The following is a 17,388-nucleotide window of genomic DNA, read 5'->3' on the forward strand; positions in this document are numbered from 1 at the left end:
GGGGATTCCAGTATCTGCCCGCGAGCGCTCTCTTGCGGGCCTCAGACTCCTGCTTCTACTCCTCCAAAGGTTCTGTCCTGCAAAAACCTGTTAACTGCCAATTTGAATTCGTAACTCCAAACTCAGGTGGTTTCTCAGTGCTATTAGCAATCATATCACATTTCCCTATCCATTCACCCTCCGACTCTTCTCAGGAATCCCATCAGCCTCCTTCTGCTTTACTTCCCATGTCACTGTGTTAAAAAGGCATTCGGTAATTAAAACAATATGGTACTGGCACAAAAACCAACAGATAGATAAATGGAATAGGAATAGAAAGCCCAGAAATAAACCCACCCACCTACGTCAATTAATCTACAACAAAGGAGGTAAGAATGAACAGTGGAAAAAAAGTGGTGCTTCAATAAGTGGTTCTGGGAAAACTGGACAGCTACATGTAAAATAATGAAATTAGAACATTCTCTAACACCATCTACAAAAATAAACTCAAACTAGATTAAAGACCTAAATGTAAGAACAGAGACTCCAAGACTCCTAGAGGAAAACATAGGCAGAACACTCTTTGACATAAATTGCAGCAATATCTTTTTGGATTCCTCTCCTAGAGTAATGGAAATAAAAACAAAAACAAACAAATGGGACCTAATTAAAAGCTTTTGCACAGCACAAGAAACCATAGACAAAAAGATAGCCTACAGAACAGGACACATATCTGTAAAGGATGCAACCAACAAGGGACTGATTTCCAAAATATACAAATAGCTCATATGGTTTAGTATTTAGAAAAAATAAAAGCAAAAAATGGGTAGAAGATCTAAACAGGCATTTCTCCAGAGAAGACATACAGATGGCCAAAAGGCACATGAAAAAATGCTCAATATCACAAATTATTATAGACATGCATATCAAAATGATAATGAGGTATCTCCTCACTCTGGTCAGAATGGCCATCAACAAAATGTCGACAAATAATAAATGCTGAAGGCAGTGTGAAGAAAAAGTAACCTTCCTTTCCACTGCTGGTGGAAATGTCAATTGGTACAGCCACTATGGAGAAGAGTATAAAGGTTCCTTTAAAAACTAAAAATAGAGTTACCACATGATCCTACAATCCCTATTCTGGGCATTTATCCAGAAAAAACTATAATTTGAAAATATACATGCTCCTCTATGTTCATAGTAGCACTACTTGTAATAGCCAGGACATGGAAACAACAAAAATGTCTATCAACAGATGAATGGATAATGAAGATGTGTATATATACAATGGGATATTACTCAGCCATCAAAAACAAGGAAATAATGCCACTTGCAGCAACATGGATGGACCTACTGGTTATCATACTAAGTCAAGTCAGAAAGAGAAAGACAAATAATAATACCATATGATATCACTTATATATGGAATATAAAATACAATGCAAATGAACATACCTATGAAACAGAAACTCACAGACAGAGAAAACAGCCTTGGTTGCCAAGTGGGAGGAGGAGTGGGAAGGGAAGGATTGGAACTTTGGGATTAGTAGATGCAAACTATTATATGTAGGATGGATTAACAGCAAGGTCCTACTGTAACAGTACAAAACTACATTCAATATCCTGTGATAAATGATAATGGAAAAGAATATGAAAAAATACATATATGTATAACAGACACTTTGATGTAGAGCAGAAATTAAAACAACATTGTAGATTAATTATACTTCAATAAAATTTTTAAAGAATTCCAGGATTATATTAAGAAACTAAAGATCAAGAATTTTCTGGATTAAGTGAAACTGAAGAGCCATAACAACTAAATGCAGTGTAGAAGCCTGAACTGGGAAAAAGGGGTTATAAAAGATACCACTGAAACATTTGAGGAAATTTAAGTATGGACTGGCATTAAATAATGGTATTATGTTTATTTTAATATCCTGATATTGATAGCTGTACTATTATACCACGAATGTCCTTGTCCTCATAAAACATACTGAGTAACAACAAGCAAAAGGACTTGATATTTTTTATTTATCCCCAAAGGATTCAGAAAACAAATATTTTATACCTATATTATATTTGGAGGGGAAAGAAAAAGCAAATGAAACAAATGTAAACAATTAATAGACCTGGGAAGAGCATATACAAGAGTTCCTTGTATTATTCCTTTTTTTTATTTTTTATTTATTTTTATTTATTTATTTATTTACTTTTTCCTTTTTTTTAAATTTAAGTATAGTTGATGTATAATCCTTGTATGATATTTGTATTTTTTCTGAAAGTTTGAAATTATATAAAAATTAAAATTTCCGAAAACAAAAAAGGGGGGAAAAAGTCCTCCAATGGCTTCACATTACATTGAGATGACAAAGTACTTCCAATGGGCTAGAAGGTTCTACATAATCAGCCTCCCACTTTGTGGCTCTGATCTGACCTCCTACAACTCCTGCACTTGCTACCTCCACTCCAGACAACCCCACTCTGCCCCCTGCTGCTCTCTGTTCCTTTGACAAGCCCGGCAGGTTGTCCTAGTCAGCCTGTCCATCTGACTGAATGCTCTTCCCTCAGGTGGCCCTGTAGCATGTGGCCTCACCCTTTATTTTTGTATCTGAAAAGCAACCTTTTTTTTTTTTTCGTATTTGGAAAGCAACGTGCTTTTTTTTTTTGCCTCACCTCTTTATATTTCACCTTCTCATTGAGTCCTTCCCTGATCTTAGCCTTAAAGTCACAATTCCCAATCTCCACTCCGCTTTCTTGCTACACTTAGCTCTTTAGCTCTTATCACCAACTGACAAATGATAAATTTAGTATAATGTACCTTTGACAGTTTTTCCAAGAACCTGTGCCCCAGAAGCCCAGGGATTATTGCCTGTTTTGTTTGGGGCTCTACAGAGGTCTTCTCTCCTGATTCTTCCCTTGGCCCAGGGGCCTGGGCCTCCTACTTCCCCACCCCCAACCCCCAGGTCTCAATCCTCCGGGAACTGCCCCCGTCCCCGCCCCCGCCTTCCCAGGACCCAGGGGGTCCCAGGAAGCCAGCCAGCTCTTTGAAGAACAAAGAGGGAGGAGCTGCGCCTCGGATCCCAGGCCTGGGAAGACGTCACAGCGGGGGAGGGGAAGCGCCACACTAGGCCAGCTGTGCTGTCTCCGTTCCTTCCCCCCTCCGCCTCCCTAGGGCCCCAGCGCGTGTGGGACACGAGCTCCCCTCCCCCAAGCCCAGATGCTACCCGGTGTTAAGCCGGCGCCCAGGAAGAGGCTGGAAGCCCAGACACTCATACACACACTATGTTCATACATAGACACAACCACAAAAGGACATGCACACAGGCCTGCACTGACATGGAGGTGTGTCATCCAGAGACCCCCATCCCATCCCCTTAGACCCTGGAAATGCCCTTGGGAATGCCCTCCAGGAGGAATGGCTGGAGAACAATCACCCAACCAGGCCAACTGGTCTCACAACCAGCCTGAAGTGTATATGACTGTTTGGGGCAGGGGTGAGAGCTTTTTAAGAAAATAATGTTAAACTAGGTACAAAAAGTAATATTTACAGTGAAACAAAGACCAGAAAAAATAACTTACTGGTATTAACTAATTGCCTGCCTACACCTCTAATACTCTCAACAGACTGGCTACTGACTTTGTATATTTCAAATCTCATTTTTCCTCCACCACCCATGTACTTATAGTTAACAAGAGCCCCTGGATCATTCATGTCACCTGTGCCCTCTGGCTTTGCACTTGCAAGGCAGGAAGCCTAGTGAGTGGGCACAGGTGACAGGAGTTTCCTTGGAAGCCATTCCCACACCAAGATGGCTGGGCTAACTTTGTGTGGAAGTAACTGGGAACCACAGTAACAGAATTAGCAATTTACATATCCCCAAATGCCCACAGCCACTTCAACACGTGGGGACTGCGTGACAGAGGGGAAGTTGGAGTGAAAACACAGTTTTTACCATTTGCAGTTAAAATATCTATTTTGGCAAATTTTATAGAAGCATATGATCATGTGAACCTGTTGCTAGGACCCTCAGAGAGGTGTGTTTAAGTGATGGGTCCTAAAAGTGTACATTTCATTGGCTTCATGGTGAATTCACCTTTGAAATTGTAATTTTTGATGGCACATCCCAAATGGACTTGCAACCTGCCTAGAAATCCTATTCTATCCTAGAAGGCTTGCTTTCCTATTCTCCAAAATAAACATTTCATACCTTCTTTCTCCTCAAAGGAGCTGCAACACTCTCCCCTCCAGCAATGAGCTTGCTTGATTCATTCTTTTTTTAAAAAAATTTGTTTATTTGACTGCATCAGGTCTTAGTTGTGGCAGGAGCGATCTTTAGTTGTGGCTTGTGGGATCTAGTTCCCTGACTACGGATTGAACCCAGGTTGCCGGCACTGGGAACGAGGAATCTTAGCCACTGGACCACCAGGGAAGTCCCAGTTTATTCTTTTCTTAAAAAAGAAAAAAATTATTGAAATATAGTAAAAAAATTCATTGAATTTGCCTGTCATCCTTTTGCACAGGGGCCATGCTAATTTATCTATATCATTCCAATTTTAGTATATGTGCTGCCGAAGCATGCACTTCTTGTTAAACAGTGTAAAAGACACATCTACCGATTGAGAAGGGTTCATTTCAAATGCCCCATCTCATCTCTGCAGGTTTCTCCTAATATCTGAGGCACTTTACCATTCTAATATTTTCAGGGGCCTTGGGATCTGCATAGTTTGATGTTTGTAGGCCTGATAAATCCTTTCCAAAGATTCAGAAAGGCTTTCGTTTGTTTTGCTGAATTTCTTGAATTTTGTTCAGGCTCTTTTCTTTGGTTCCCCTTTGCAAGGCCCTGTCCAGATGCACTAATAAGTGGTGCTCTCATAAGGCCCTTCTCCTCTCACTGGGGTTCCAGTTTGGTTCAGGGGTCAAGTGTGCTTCAGGTATAGCGGATCCTCCCTATAAAGGAGGCTTCCCATCTTTCCAACTAAACAAGTCTGAGAAGGCTGGCCAGCTGGTCATTTGCAGGCCCACTATGAGATAACCTAAGAGAAATCGTCTTGCCCCAGGGGTGGCTTCTGGCCCAAACTGGGTGCCCTGTTGGGTCTTATATTACCAGACCAAGCCCCTGTACCCCAGAAACTAACACGTGCCTGCGTGCGTGCTAGGTCACTTCAGTTGTGTCTGACTCTGTGTGATCTTATGGACTGCAGCCTGCCAGGCTCCTCTGTCCATTGGATTCTCCAGGCAAGAATACTGGAGTGGGTTGCAGACACAGGATTTCCTAATTGATCCCTATGAGGAGGGGAAGTCCTGAGCCCCAGTCAGGAATTGGGGCTAGGTAGGAACAGAAGGGGAGAAGGCAATGGCACCCCACTCCAGTATTCTTGCCTAGAAAATCCCATGGATGGAGGAGCCTTGTGGGCTGCAATCCATGGGGCTGCTAAGAGTCGGACACGACTGAGCGACTTCACTTTCACTTTTCATTTCATGCATTGGATAAGGAAATGGCAACCCACTCTAGTGTTCTTGCCTAGAGAATCCCAGGGATGGGGGAGCTTGGTGGGCTGCCGTCTATGGGGTTGCACAGAGTCGGACACAAGTGAAGTGACTTAGCAGCAGCAGGAACAGAAGGTGGTAAAATGAGTGGATTTTTTGGCATAACACAAGGAGTGGCTAAGACAGCTTGCTTGGCTTTAGGAGATAAGGTTTGAAGTAACATATTCTCACTCTCATTCCCTTCCTTATTTTCCCTGATGTAACAGCACAAATGCTTACACATAAAGGATTTTCTCATTCTTCCCTACTTCTTCCCAGAACAGCCACCATAAAACCATAAATAGCAATTGATCATTTCTAACTATCCAAAGCATGCCTTGATGCTTTGGCATCAACCAACTGGGCTGAATTCTGGGATGGGGCTTTTGCTGATTTTAGGAACCCCGTGGAATTTTTCTCTTCTCTCTGGGAATGTTCTACAGATTTTTTCCCCCCTGTTGTTACTTTCTTCCATTTGACATCAGTAAAAAGCTTTAAATATCACAAAATTAATTTGGTTGTAAATGGAGAAACAGTACCAAACGAAATGTAAAACTCAAAGGACAACAGAAAATCCTAAACAGACCCTCAAGTTTGGTCTTGGGGTTTTACATACACCAATGACACAGGAGACTGCAGATGACGTAATTAACACAGCAAGGGTAGCAGTACTTGGTGCAGGGGCCCAAGGTAACTGTGCCTAAAGCCCTTTTAGAGACCCTAACAGGTACTGTGGCCACGAAGTGCTTCAGTAAAATAGATTCTTCACACTCATGAGTTCTCAGTTCTCGACTGTAATCAGATCATTTATCCAAAATGTACATCAGAGGACTTTCTTTAGGGATAGTTGAAACATTCCCCATTTTATTTATTTTTATGTTTTTAAAATTGTTGATTTTATTCATTTGGCTGCAACTATAAACTGTGGAAAATTCTGAAAGAGATGGGAAAGCAGACCACCTGACCTGCCTCTTGAGAAACCTGTATGCAGGTCAGGAAGCAACAGTTAGAACTGGACATGGAACAACAGACTGGTTCCAAATAGGAAAAGGAGTACGTCAAGGCTGCATATTGTCACCCTGCTTATTTAACTTATATGCAGAGTACATCATGAGAAACGCTGGGCTGGAGGAAGCACAAGCTGGAATCAAGATTGCTGGGAGAAATATCAATAACCTCAGATATGCATATGACACCACCCTTATGGCAGAAAGTGAAGAAGAACTAAAGAGCCTCTTGATGAAAGTGAAAGAGGAAGTGAAAAAGTTGACTTAAAGCTCAACATTCAGAAAACTAAGATCATGGCATCTGGTCCCATCACTTCATGGCAAATAGATGGAGAAACAGTAGAAACAGTGGCAGACTTTATTTTTCTGGGCTCCAAAATCACTGCAGATGGTGACTGCAGCCATGAAATTAAAAGATGCTTACTCTTTGGAAGGAAAGTTATGACCAACCTAGATAGCATATTAAAAAGCAGAAATATTACTTTGTCAACAAAGGTCCATCTAGTCAAGGTTAAGGTTTTTCCAGTGGTCATGTATGGATGTGAGAGTTGGACTATAAAGAAAGCTGAGCGCAGAAGAACTGATGCTTTTGAATGTGGTGTTGGAGAAGACTCTTGAGAATCCCTTGGACTTCAAGGAGATCCAACCAGTCCATCCTAAAGGAGATCAGTCCTGGGTGTTCATTGGAAGGACTGATGCTGAAGCTGAAACTCCAATACTTTGGCCACCTGATGCAAAGAGCTGAGTCATTTGAAAAGACCCTGATGCTAAGAAAGATTGAGGGCAGGAGGAAAAGGGGATGACAGAGAATGAGATGGTTGGATGGCATCACCAACTCAATTGACATGGGTTTGGGTGGACTCCGGGAGTTGGTGATGGACAGGGAGGCCTGGTGTGCTGTGGTTCATGGGGTCGCAAAGAATCGGACATGACTGAGTGACTGAATTGAACTGAAGACTCATTGTAGCATACAGGCTTCAGTAGTTGTGGTGCGCCAGTGGGCTTAGTTGCTCCAAGGCATGTAGGATCCTAGCTTCCTGCTGCTGCTGCTAAGTCGCCCTGACCAGGGATCAAACCAGTGTCCCCTGAATTGCAAGGCAGATTCTTAACCACTGGACTACCCAGAAGTCCCTTCTCCCATTTTAAAATACAGAAGTACAAGACAAAAAAAAACCCCCACAAATGGCACACAAAAATGCTAGCATCCAAAGAAACTAAGGAATCAGTTCACAAACCAGGTAAAAGTTGCAACAACACTTGCCTCTCACTAACAAGGTACTTACTAAAATACAAAACAAACTGGCGTATTCCAGAGAAAAAGTCCCAAAGAAAGAGGAAATAAGGTTTCTGGCTGTAGACACCAGAATGACTTACCCAACAGTATGGAGCCTACTAGCTCTCAACTGTCCATTCCGCTGTCAAGTGCTGGGGCACTCCATACTGTCCCAGGGAATTCTGAAGGGCAGATCCTCTGGACAGTCGGTCCTGGCAGCTTACTGGAGGATTCCCCAACCAAGCCCAGGTGGCCATGATCAGCAAGGTTCTTGACTGGCTTACCAAGTCGAAGCTCCCACTGCTTGTAGCTACAAGCCAATAAAATGAGAGACAGTTAAAAAAAAAGAGAGAGAGAGAGACAGTTGTTAGGGGGAGAGGAATAACTACTTTGCTTGGAGAGCCAGCAGACCAAGGAGATGGTGGACTCCTGTTTCAAAGAACCATCTGGCCTGAGTTAGAATTCAGGCTTCTTGTATACCAAAAAGGGGAAGAAATAAAGTTAAACATGTATTGGTTTTGGTCAAGACTGTGTTAATTTCTTCCTGCAGGCGCTGACAGGCAGTCCAGGTCAGGATGTTTCCTGGGAGCTAAACAAAGGTATTTTAACTTAATGCTCATTACCTGGGAGGCAGGACTCCCAAAGATGGGCCATTATGTGTAACTTAAGCTTAGGCAACATCCCTTTGGTGATTAAGTTGTCACAGAACACAAAATTTTCCCTATTATATGATCACCAGAGTAAACTAGCCCTGCACTCTCAAGTCATTGCCAGGACGGGGCTGCCCCTCCCCCACCCTCATCGCCATCTTATATTACTTTCTGTTTTCTTAGTCATTTTCTGTTTCCCCTCCCCCCACCATAATGTAAGTAACAGGAGAGTTCAGATCCAAGGTACCCTCAATGCCTAATAACACTTGGTGCACAAGAGGCACGCCAGAAATAGCAGCTTTGTGATTGAGTACAGGGGCTGCTCACATAGACATACAAATGCCCAGACTGTTGTAGAGTTTTCTTCTAGGGGCCACTGTCATGGATTAGAACTGAGAAGAGAGCATTCCCAGTCGCTCACACAATCCAGCGATGGAAAAGGAAGACTTCGAGCCTAGCCCAGATGAAGATGAGACTGGAGTCAGGATCCAGAGACAGACACGGACTGCGGGCGAGTTCCTGAGAGAGGGACCAACACAGACAAGATGCAGACCCCAGATTCAGTGGCCCAGAGACGCGGGCCCGCAGCAGCCTGAGCCCGTGTCAGGAGGAGGGGCGCGGAGGGAAGTCGAGGGCGGGGGAAGCCGGAGGAAAGCCAGCGCCGGAGCCCGAGGGACCCGGCCCCCTGCCCTCACTCACAAGTGGCCGCGGCAGTCGGCGGGAGCCCGGCCACCTGCTGACCCGACGCGTGCGGGATCAAAGCGGCCGGGAAGAGGCGGGCGGGGAGTGGCAGGAACCTGGAGGTGTGAGCGAGCTTCCCAGGGGATGGCCGGAGCGTGGGAGCGCAGACGGCCGAGCGGCCACGGAGTCCTGGAGGGACCATCCCAGAGACCAGGGAGACCCGGAGCCAGACATGTAGAGACCACGCAAGACCCAGAGAGACCCAGCGCAGAAGTCAGGAGACCTGGAAAGAATGTGAAAAAGACGGAGACAGAGACGCTGAAAGATGGCGGGACAAAAAAATGCCGTGACCGTGGACTTAGAAATAAGAAACCGGGTTCCAGAGTATAGAAAATAAGAGAAAGGGCGAGGAAGAGGAAAGGAAAGAAAAGCCAGGGTCTTAGAACTTGAGGGCAGGGACGACCTCGCGCCTCCCCCGCGGAGGGCTGAAAGGACCCCCGGGGCAGGGATCCCATCGCGCGGTCCTTTCTCAGGGTCACGCCTGCGGAGGTGCGGGCGGGGAAGTGGGGGGTAGAAGGAGCGGTGTGGACAGCCGGATCCCAGGCTGGGAGGATGGGAGTGTGAGGACGTTCGGAATCAGGCTCTGGACCCAAAGTCTCATACTTTCACACAAAGTTTAAAAGTTAAATATTAATATTTGGTAGAAATCTTAAACAAGAAATAAAAAAAAAAAGAAAGAAATACAGACATCTTTGGGGGAAAGGAGAAAAAAAAACAAACAAACTGATGCATTGGCCGGGAATCGAACCCGGGCCTCCCGCGTGGCAGGCGAGAATTCTACCACTGAACCACCAATGCAGGCATGCGCTGGGGCCTGGTGGATCTATCTCATCCTGTAAAGCATCGTGGCGACCATCTTCAACTGACTTTCTTGCCAGGGGCAGGGCAGAGGAACAGTCCCAATAGTAGACGTGGGTGGAGCCCCGAGTCATCCTTCCTTCCGCCTGGATCCGGTCACCCGGCCATAAAGTCGCCCCATATGGCCAGGGGCGGCCCCACACCCAGGTGCGAACTGCCCGGGGCCCCGAGCCTCGCGTGCAGGTGACAAAAACTCAGCCCGAGCCCAGGTTCCCAAGGAGGGGGGCAGCGGGGGCTTCTGAGGCCATACATCTGCGCTCCCATTTGGCTCAGGTAGCGGGAGGTGGCTTGTGCTGGGCTTCCTGACTGCAAATGGGAGCGCCCTCCCCAAGGTCTGCGCTCCTCTAGCTCGGACTTTGCCAAGGCAGGCTCCGTGAAAAAACCAAGTTGTGGAAGGGAGCTGGGAGGGCTCGGAGGAGCCCCATCCGTCTCTGACTGCGAAGCTGTCTTCTGACTCAGTCTGCAACCCTGTTTTGTGTCCCTCCCTGGCGTTCTTGCCGACCCGTTAAATCTCTGATTTTATCTTCTCAGGCACTTTGTCCTGAAGTCTCCAAGTCTCAGGCATCATTCCGCAGAGTGTCATGCTCTTGGTTTGAGGTGGGTGTTGATCCCTTTTTTTGTTCCCTTTTTTATATTTTAAAGAAAACTGCCCGCTCTTTGCTCCACTATAATCACGAGAGGTTCGGAGGAGTGAAGAACCCCAGAGCACACTTGTGTCAGGTGATGACCTGGCAGCCCTGGGCCTGCATCTTCTCTGATTAGTTTTTAATCAAATCCTTCTAACTGGAAAGACCTTTCCACCAGTGCTTCAAAGCCTCCCTACCTCTTCCATGAGGCTTCCCCCTGCCCCAGTCTAGCCATCCCTCATGATGACCCTTTCCCTGGGCACCTACTTCACCGTCCTTCTAAAATAGCTACTTGACAACAATCCTCTTCCACTGGAACTTGCAGGGATAAACCAGGCCTCCAGCCTATATCTCAGCATGAAGGGTCCCAGCCTAGACCAGTGCCCAGTGGTCACAATGAGTGCATAGATGTTGGGGGAACTGAACATGACTGACTTAGATCGCACAGAGCTTCTTCCACCTCCAGACAAAGTCCCTGGTGAATTAGATCCAGCCAGCACACTCAGGTGACTCACTATCCCAAGTAGGAGGTGACTTTGGGGAGAAAGGTGTATAGGATCCAGCTCAGGGGCTGAGGGGTGCTAACTTTTTATTTCAGTGTTAGTGGGGGTACAGTGAGCTCCCAAGAAAGCTGAAATAATGAATGGGTGCGGGGTGGGGGAACTCTGAACTCCCTTCCTGAGTTCTGTCCCCAAATTACTCCAACTCCCTCTTCCTCTAATAACTTCCCTTCACCTAGGTTCCCGCCTCATTATACAGCCTTATGGTCCTTAAACCAGCCGGTGCCGCACCGGCCCCTCATTTCCCACACTCCCAGGCCATTTCCACCTTTCCTCCTCCCCCTTGTGCCCCTCCCCTTTCCGGGAGCCTCGTGCCCGGGGTCGAGTCCTGTGGGATCCTGAAGGGGCGGGCCCGGGTCCTAACCTCCCCCCTACTCGGGGCCTGCGAGATATAAGACTCAAGGAGAGCGGAGACTCGGTCCACACTAGGGTCCGGAGGAGCGATGGTCACCCGGGATCGAGCCGAGAATAGGGACGGCCCCAAGGTGAGAGGAGGGCGGGGAGGGAGCAGAGGTCCCTGGACTGAGGAGAGGACAGGGTCCCTGAGGGTCTGGGAAGAGGCTGGAGACGCGGGGCTGCAAGGGTGGACCCGAGGAGCCAGGGGCTGGGGAGGAAGCGGCAAACTGTGGAGAAGGGGTCAGCCTCAGAGCTGTAACTGGGTGGGCGGCAGAGGCAGAGGTCTGGGTGTGGGTGATGGCAGTTGACACCTTGTGCCTTCGAGGGCTTGGGGTGGGCGGCGGCAGAATTTGAGTAAAATAAGCAGGAGGAGCACAGAGTTAAGGGAGGAGGGTTAAACAAAAACCGGAGAGGATGGGCACTCGCTCCACGCGGGCTGTGAGAGGGCGCTGGCCCAATGCAGCCTTGTAAGAGAAGGTTCCAGAGGCCCGAACCCGGGTGGAAGACTTCAGAACCAGTGGAAAAGGGTGACCGCACAGACGGGTTAGAGGGAGAGGAGGAGGCGCGGGCGCGCTGGGTGTCTCCCTTTCTACACTCAGGGCCGCCAGCTCAGCCCGGCACCTTGCGGCCCAAGCGTCTGGGCGCAAAGAGGGCCCCCAAAGTTCTCCACTGAGACAGAGAAAGACTGCACGAGACGGAGACGTAGAGAGAAAGGAGGAGGAGGAAAAAAGACACAGAGAGGGGAGGAGGGAGGACAAGAGTGAGAGAGGAGAAAGCAGAAGACCCGGGAGAGAGAGGAGGCGAGCTACAGAAATTCACTCCAGGGGCCTTGGGAGGGGGATTGGAGAGGGGCGAATGGGCCTGGCCCTAGGCTCTCTGGGGTCTTGGGGAAGGGGTGGAGGCCGGCCTATCCCAGCGGCGGGATCCCGACGCCCCCGCGGCCGCGCTGAGTCTCGGTCGGGTCGGCCCCGCTCTCCCTTTCCTGCTGGTCGCAGATGCTGAAGCCGCTTGTGGAGAAGCGGCGCCGGGACCGCATCAACCGCAGCCTGGAAGAACTGAGGCTGCTGCTGCTGGAGCGGACCCGGGACCAGGTCAGTTCTTCTGCCATCACCCGGCCCCTAGACATTCCGTCCTCGCGTCCCAGGGCTTCCCACTTTGGTAGGGACATATGCTGATTTGGAGACCCTGACCCCAAGGGACCTTGGAATTCCAGCCCAGCCCCCTTTCCCGCTCTCAGAACGCGATCTTCATCGCTACCCCTCGGGTCTGCAAGTTTCAACACCTGGCTCTAAATTTCACTCGCAGGGTCAGTCAGTTTCAATCTTTGGGTCTGTAAATTCTCCTTCCTCTCCCCCACCTCCGACCCCTCCCCAACATAGGTAGCGGGGTGGTTAATTTCACTCCCTAGGTTTGCTGTTCAAATCCCCTCCCTCGCACTGTGGGTTGGTTTCATCCCCTCGGTTTGGACAGTTTCGTCTCAGGGTGGGCCAGGACCGTTCTTGGTCATCTCCACTCGGTGTTCCGTAGCGCACTCTACGGTCCGCGCGCAAACGCGATCCGGGGGCACCCCCAGCTCCCGCATCCCCCTCCCTTCTTCCCCCTGCCACTTTCCCCCTCTCTCCCCACCCCTTTCTGTCTCTGCGCCCTCCCCTCCCATCTGTAGAACCTCCGGAACCCGAAGCTGGAGAAAGCAGAGATACTGGAGTTCGCCGTGGGCTACTTGAGGGAGCGAAGCCGGGTGGAGCCCCCGGGTACAGCGCGGGGGTGGGGCAGCGGAGGGAGGGAGTGGGGGGTTTCACTGGGGCCCGGGTCTGGGTAGACGGGGAGGACCCCGCGGAGGACGGTGGGCTTGGGGAGTGGCAGGCTCTGCTCCGAGGCGAGGTTAATAATAACACCCGCGCGTGTCTGTCTCTGTGTCTCCCTCTTCTTCTCCCTCTGTCTGTCCATCTGGCTTCCTGTCTCTGTCTCTGCGCCTGTCCGGCTTCGGTATCTCTGCGCCCCGCCCCTTCCCTCTCCCCCGATGGGACCCCCTGCCCCGCCCGCCGGTCCTCCCGCCGGCCGCACCTTCAGGGGTTCCCCGATCCCCAGCCCAGGACGCCGAGGCGCTCGCCAGCTGCTACTTGTCGGGATTCCGCGAGTGCCTGCTCCGCTTGGCGGCCTTCGCGCAAGACGCCAGCCCGGCCGCGCGCGCCCAGCTCTTCTCCGCGCTGCACGGTTACCTGCGCCCCAAGCCGCCCCGGCCGGAACCGGGAGAGCCCAGGCCCCCCGCGCCGCGCCTACCGCTGGACCCCGCCGCCCCAGCGCCCGGCCCCGCGCTCCACCAGCGCCCCCCAGTTCACAAGGGCCCCCCCAGCCCGCGCTGCGCGCGGTCCCCGTCCCCCTGCTCCCCTCGAGCCGGTGATTCCGGCGCGCCGGCCCCCCTCACCGGACTGCTGCCGCCGCCGCCGCCTCACAGACAAGACGGGGAGCCCAAGGCCCCGCCGCCCCCGCCGCCCGCTTTCTGGAGACCTTGGCCCTGAGCTTTGAGGGGTGGGGTGGGGGCGGGGGCTGGGGGGAGGGGTAGAGACTCCAGCCCGAGGGCAGCGGAGGGACCCGGGCGTCCGGGTGAGGTGTTGGGGAGGGTGGCGGGGCGCGCGGGCGCCGCGCGCGGGTGAGATGTGGTTTATATTAGAGTATCTATATAAATATATATTTCCCTGGTTCCTGTCCCTTCTCCCTGCCCCCCACCCCCACCCCCGGCGTCTAGGATTGTACCCTCTGCCCCCAGCCCAGCCCCAGTCCCTTCCCGAGTCCCTAGTGCATGGAATAAAGTGGTTATCAAATCCCCGTGTGTCCCCGAGCCAAGGGGCCTGCCTTTATCTCGGCGTCCACGCCCACTTTCCCTCCCCTTCTGTTTCCCGCCCCCAGTCCTGCTCTCCTCGGCCCGAGCCCCGGGGCAGACAGGTAAGTAAAAAAAGAGAGCAGAGCGTAGGCTGAGGTGGGAACTGAAACCAGCTGGAAAACACTGAAATAGGGTAGGGGGAGAAGGGTGGGAGCCTTTTAAGAAAAAGCCGGATAAAGAGGAAAAGAAAAAAACAATGAAATAAAATCGACTCTGGTGGGATTCGAACCCACAACCTTTGAATCGCTCTTTCGTCACTAGAAGTCCAATGCGCTATCCATTGCGCCACAGAGCCACCTGGCGGGCGGCAGCGTCCGACAGCTTACGGGTACTAGAATGGGAAAAGGGCGGGGGGAGGGGGAGGGTTGTGAGGGAATTGGGTGGGGCGTGACAGGAGCGCGCGGTTTGGACCTCAGAGGACTCCTTGGGAGAGGTAGCGTGCGCAAAGCGTGTGAGCGAAGTGGGAGTGAGGGCGCACAAGCGTGGAGGAAACAGCGCAACGGAATATGAGCCAGCGAGCGAGTGTGGAGCTCCAGCTGCAGGTTTGGGGAATGCTTCTAGTTCAGGCGCACCCCACTCCCGGATGTGGCCCCACCCGTAAGAATAAACTGGTTTTGTTGTTAATTTTTGTGTACCTTTGTTTCTTCTGGTCTGTCTGCGTTGTCACCTTCTGTTCTGCTGTCCGAAGGAATATCCATAATTCTAAGAAAAGCAGCCAATTTAGCACAATCATTCGTAGTACCACCGCCTCTCTTCTAGTCTCTTAGGAGGACTGTGAGAATGGCTGTCCCCCACGCAGGTAGCGTGGCCGAGCGGTCTAAGGCGCTGGATTTAGGCTCCAGTCTCTTCGGAGGCGTGGGTTCGAATCCCACCGCTGCCAGACCAGAGTTTTTTTTTCTCTCAGGTCTAAGCACCATTCAGGAAATTCCTTCTAGAATATAATTTAGTTTTATGAAAACTCTTGGTAGCGGTCTCACCAACTTGTATTTCAGACAGAACTTAAGTCTGCATCCCAGCCCCAGATTAATACACAATGGAAACTTCTAAAAAAAAAAATCTCGGATCTCCATTATCGATCTCCGCTTTGACATGTCATAAGATAATATTCAAAACTAGTGCAATTTGCTATATATTGAAGTGACTCTGCAAATTCTCCTAACGGCGTGGTAGAAGCTCGAATTATCTAGTCTGGAAATCTCAAAAGGTAAGATCCAACTTAATTTTCTTTCAGATCCTTTCAGAACATAAGAGAATATCATACACAAAACTCATGAATAATACTGGTATTAACACTGGTATGGAGTGAAAACAAAACATAAAGGTTCCACCGAGATTTGAACTCGGATCGCTGGATTCAGAGTCCAGAGTGCTAACCATTACACCATGGAACCGACCACACGCGAATGTTTTTCAGAGACTATGTATATATTATCAAACTTCCTAGTCTGCTTCTCGCTGCTTTGCCACTCAGGAGACAAAGCAAAATGAACGGAGTTGTTGGATAAGATGAGTACCACTATCAAGCACCTGAAATATGAATCTAAATGTGCTTTCATTATAAATACACACCGTAATTAAACGACAATATGAAAAAAGTTTGAATTTCATTAATAATTTTAAAATATTGATTACATGACAAAATAAGACAGGATATATTGGGTTAAATAAAATTTTACTAAAATTAATTTCAAAAAATAATTTCAGCTATTTCTTTTTTTTTTTATTTCAGCTATTTCTTTACTCTTCTGATAACGTGTGGCTCCTAGTAAAATTAAATTCACACGTATGGCTCGCATATGCACGGCTCTAAAACAGCTCTGCTCTTACTCCACTGTCGTTCCTTCTGCCTTCTGAAGAAAACTCGGATGCACTTTAATTCCGTTTCCTCTTAACACCGAAGAATAACTTGCATTATTCTTTTCTTCTGTTATGTTCGAAAGAATACAAATATTTACGATACCGAAAAATCTGCACCAGTAGAGAAAAAGAAGTCGCCCGAACAGGGACTTGAACCCTGGACCCTCAGATTAAAAGTCTGATGCTCTACCGACTGAGCTATCCGGGCTCTCCCGTGAAGTTCGTTCTACTTTCTATAAGAGTTTTGTACTCATCGCACAACAACGCGCACGTGCTATGCATGCACGCAGGGGACTCCAGAAGAAACCGACAGAAAGCAGGTGAAGCCAGCGGCCAGTGATTGCTTTTTATCGGAACCTCCTCAGCACAGCAAGAGTTAGGACGCTAGAGCCTAAGAGTCGCGGAAGCTGGGTGGGTGCGGCGTCGGCACGGCCGCGCGGGGGCGCTTCCTGCAGAGGGCTTCCCTCTGGGATGGGTTTCTTCCCAGTCCGACGACCTAGATCCAGGCACCCCACGTACTTGGGCTCTCCTGCCTACCGCCCCAAGGCCAAGGGGGGCCCGCGGAGAGAAAAGAATGCCACATGAGGCCTTCAGATGCTGTGCTCCCAGAGACCACTTCGGTCCTCAGATCGGCCACATTTCCACATTTCAAGGAAGAGGCACTGAGTTCCGCCGTGCCATAGACACGGAACACAGAGGGCCGGGTTGGGGGTGAGGGGGGTACCAACCTCAGGAGGTGACAGGAGGGCTGTTTATGACCTCTATGCCATGTGCAGAGATGCATGTTCGACTCGCGTGTGGCTGTAGTCATGTGTGATATATGGCTCACTCGTGTATGGTGATTCACCTGGATGATTCACAATTAGGAATGCTGGTGCCCTGTACCCAGTTCTGACTGAGAGAGAGGAGGAAAGGTTTCCGGGAGGCTGGGGAGTGGGCGGACAAGGGCCCCAGGGCATCAGTTGGCTTCTGACCAGGAACAGATCAATGTCCCAATCATGCAGGCGTCACCTAATGCCTGTCTCCCTCT

The 17,388-nt window shown here is 49.4% G+C and overlaps 1 protein-coding gene and 6 non-coding genes across 8 annotated transcripts; 2 read left to right on the forward strand and 5 right to left on the reverse strand.

Moving 5' to 3' along the window:
• Positions 1 to 4,455: 4,455 nt before the first annotated feature.
• Positions 4,456 to 4,564, reverse strand: LOC122425309. Its single transcript, XR_006264816.1, has one exon. It is a non-coding gene; the product is annotated as a U6 spliceosomal RNA (small nuclear RNA).
• Positions 4,565 to 9,907: 5,343 nt separating this feature from the next.
• TRNAG-GCC lies at positions 9,908 to 9,978 on the reverse strand. The gene has a single exon. It is a non-coding gene; the product is annotated as a tRNA-Gly (tRNA).
• A 159-nt stretch (positions 9,979 to 10,137) lies between these two features.
• Positions 10,138 to 15,125, forward strand: HES7 (hes family bHLH transcription factor 7). 2 transcript variants are annotated; one of them, XM_043475419.1, is made up of 6 exons: positions 10,138 to 10,185; positions 10,570 to 10,635; positions 10,990 to 11,709; positions 12,616 to 12,711; positions 13,284 to 13,371; positions 13,691 to 15,125. In XM_043475419.1, exons 3-6 carry the CDS (start codon positions 11,668 to 11,670, stop codon positions 14,137 to 14,139), a joined length of 675 nt encoding a protein of 224 aa, XP_043331354.1. In that variant the 5' UTR covers positions 10,138 to 10,185; positions 10,570 to 10,635; positions 10,990 to 11,667; the 3' UTR covers positions 14,140 to 15,125. The 2 variants fall into 2 exon arrangements, with proteins under 2 accessions (XP_043331354.1, XP_043331444.1); XM_043475509.1 differs by having other exon boundaries at positions 13,709 to 14,590.
• On the reverse strand, positions 14,710 to 14,796 carry TRNAR-UCU. The gene is given in 2 exon segments: positions 14,710 to 14,745; positions 14,760 to 14,796. It is a non-coding gene; the product is annotated as a tRNA-Arg (tRNA).
• A 174-nt stretch (positions 15,126 to 15,299) lies between the features above and the next one.
• Positions 15,300 to 15,381, forward strand: TRNAL-UAG. The gene has a single exon. It is a non-coding gene; the product is annotated as a tRNA-Leu (tRNA).
• Positions 15,382 to 15,820: 439 nt separating this feature from the next.
• On the reverse strand, positions 15,821 to 15,892 carry TRNAQ-CUG. Its single transcript has one exon. It is a non-coding gene; the product is annotated as a tRNA-Gln (tRNA).
• A 601-nt stretch (positions 15,893 to 16,493) lies between these two features.
• TRNAK-UUU lies at positions 16,494 to 16,566 on the reverse strand. Its single transcript has one exon. It is a non-coding gene; the product is annotated as a tRNA-Lys (tRNA).
• Between the last annotated feature and the right edge of the window lie 822 nt (positions 16,567 to 17,388).

Source organism: Cervus canadensis, chromosome 1, assembly GCF_019320065.1.
Source record: "Cervus canadensis isolate Bull #8, Minnesota chromosome 1, ASM1932006v1, whole genome shotgun sequence".
NCBI classification, from domain to species: domain Eukaryota; kingdom Metazoa; phylum Chordata; class Mammalia; order Artiodactyla; family Cervidae; genus Cervus; species Cervus canadensis.

Excerpts from the sequence above, each read along its gene's own strand:
- HES7 (XM_043475419.1), top strand. The coding sequence starts at position 11,668 with ATGGTCACCCGGGATCGAGCCGAGAATAGGGACGGCCCCAAG. Across the intron at positions 12,712-13,283 it reads TGGAGCGGACCCGGGACCAG|AACCTCCGGAACCCGAAGCT; the intron begins GTCAGTTCTTCT and ends TCCCATCTGTAG. Across the intron at positions 13,372-13,690 it reads AAGCCGGGTGGAGCCCCCGG|GGGTTCCCCGATCCCCAGCC; the intron begins GTACAGCGCGGG and ends CCGCACCTTCAG.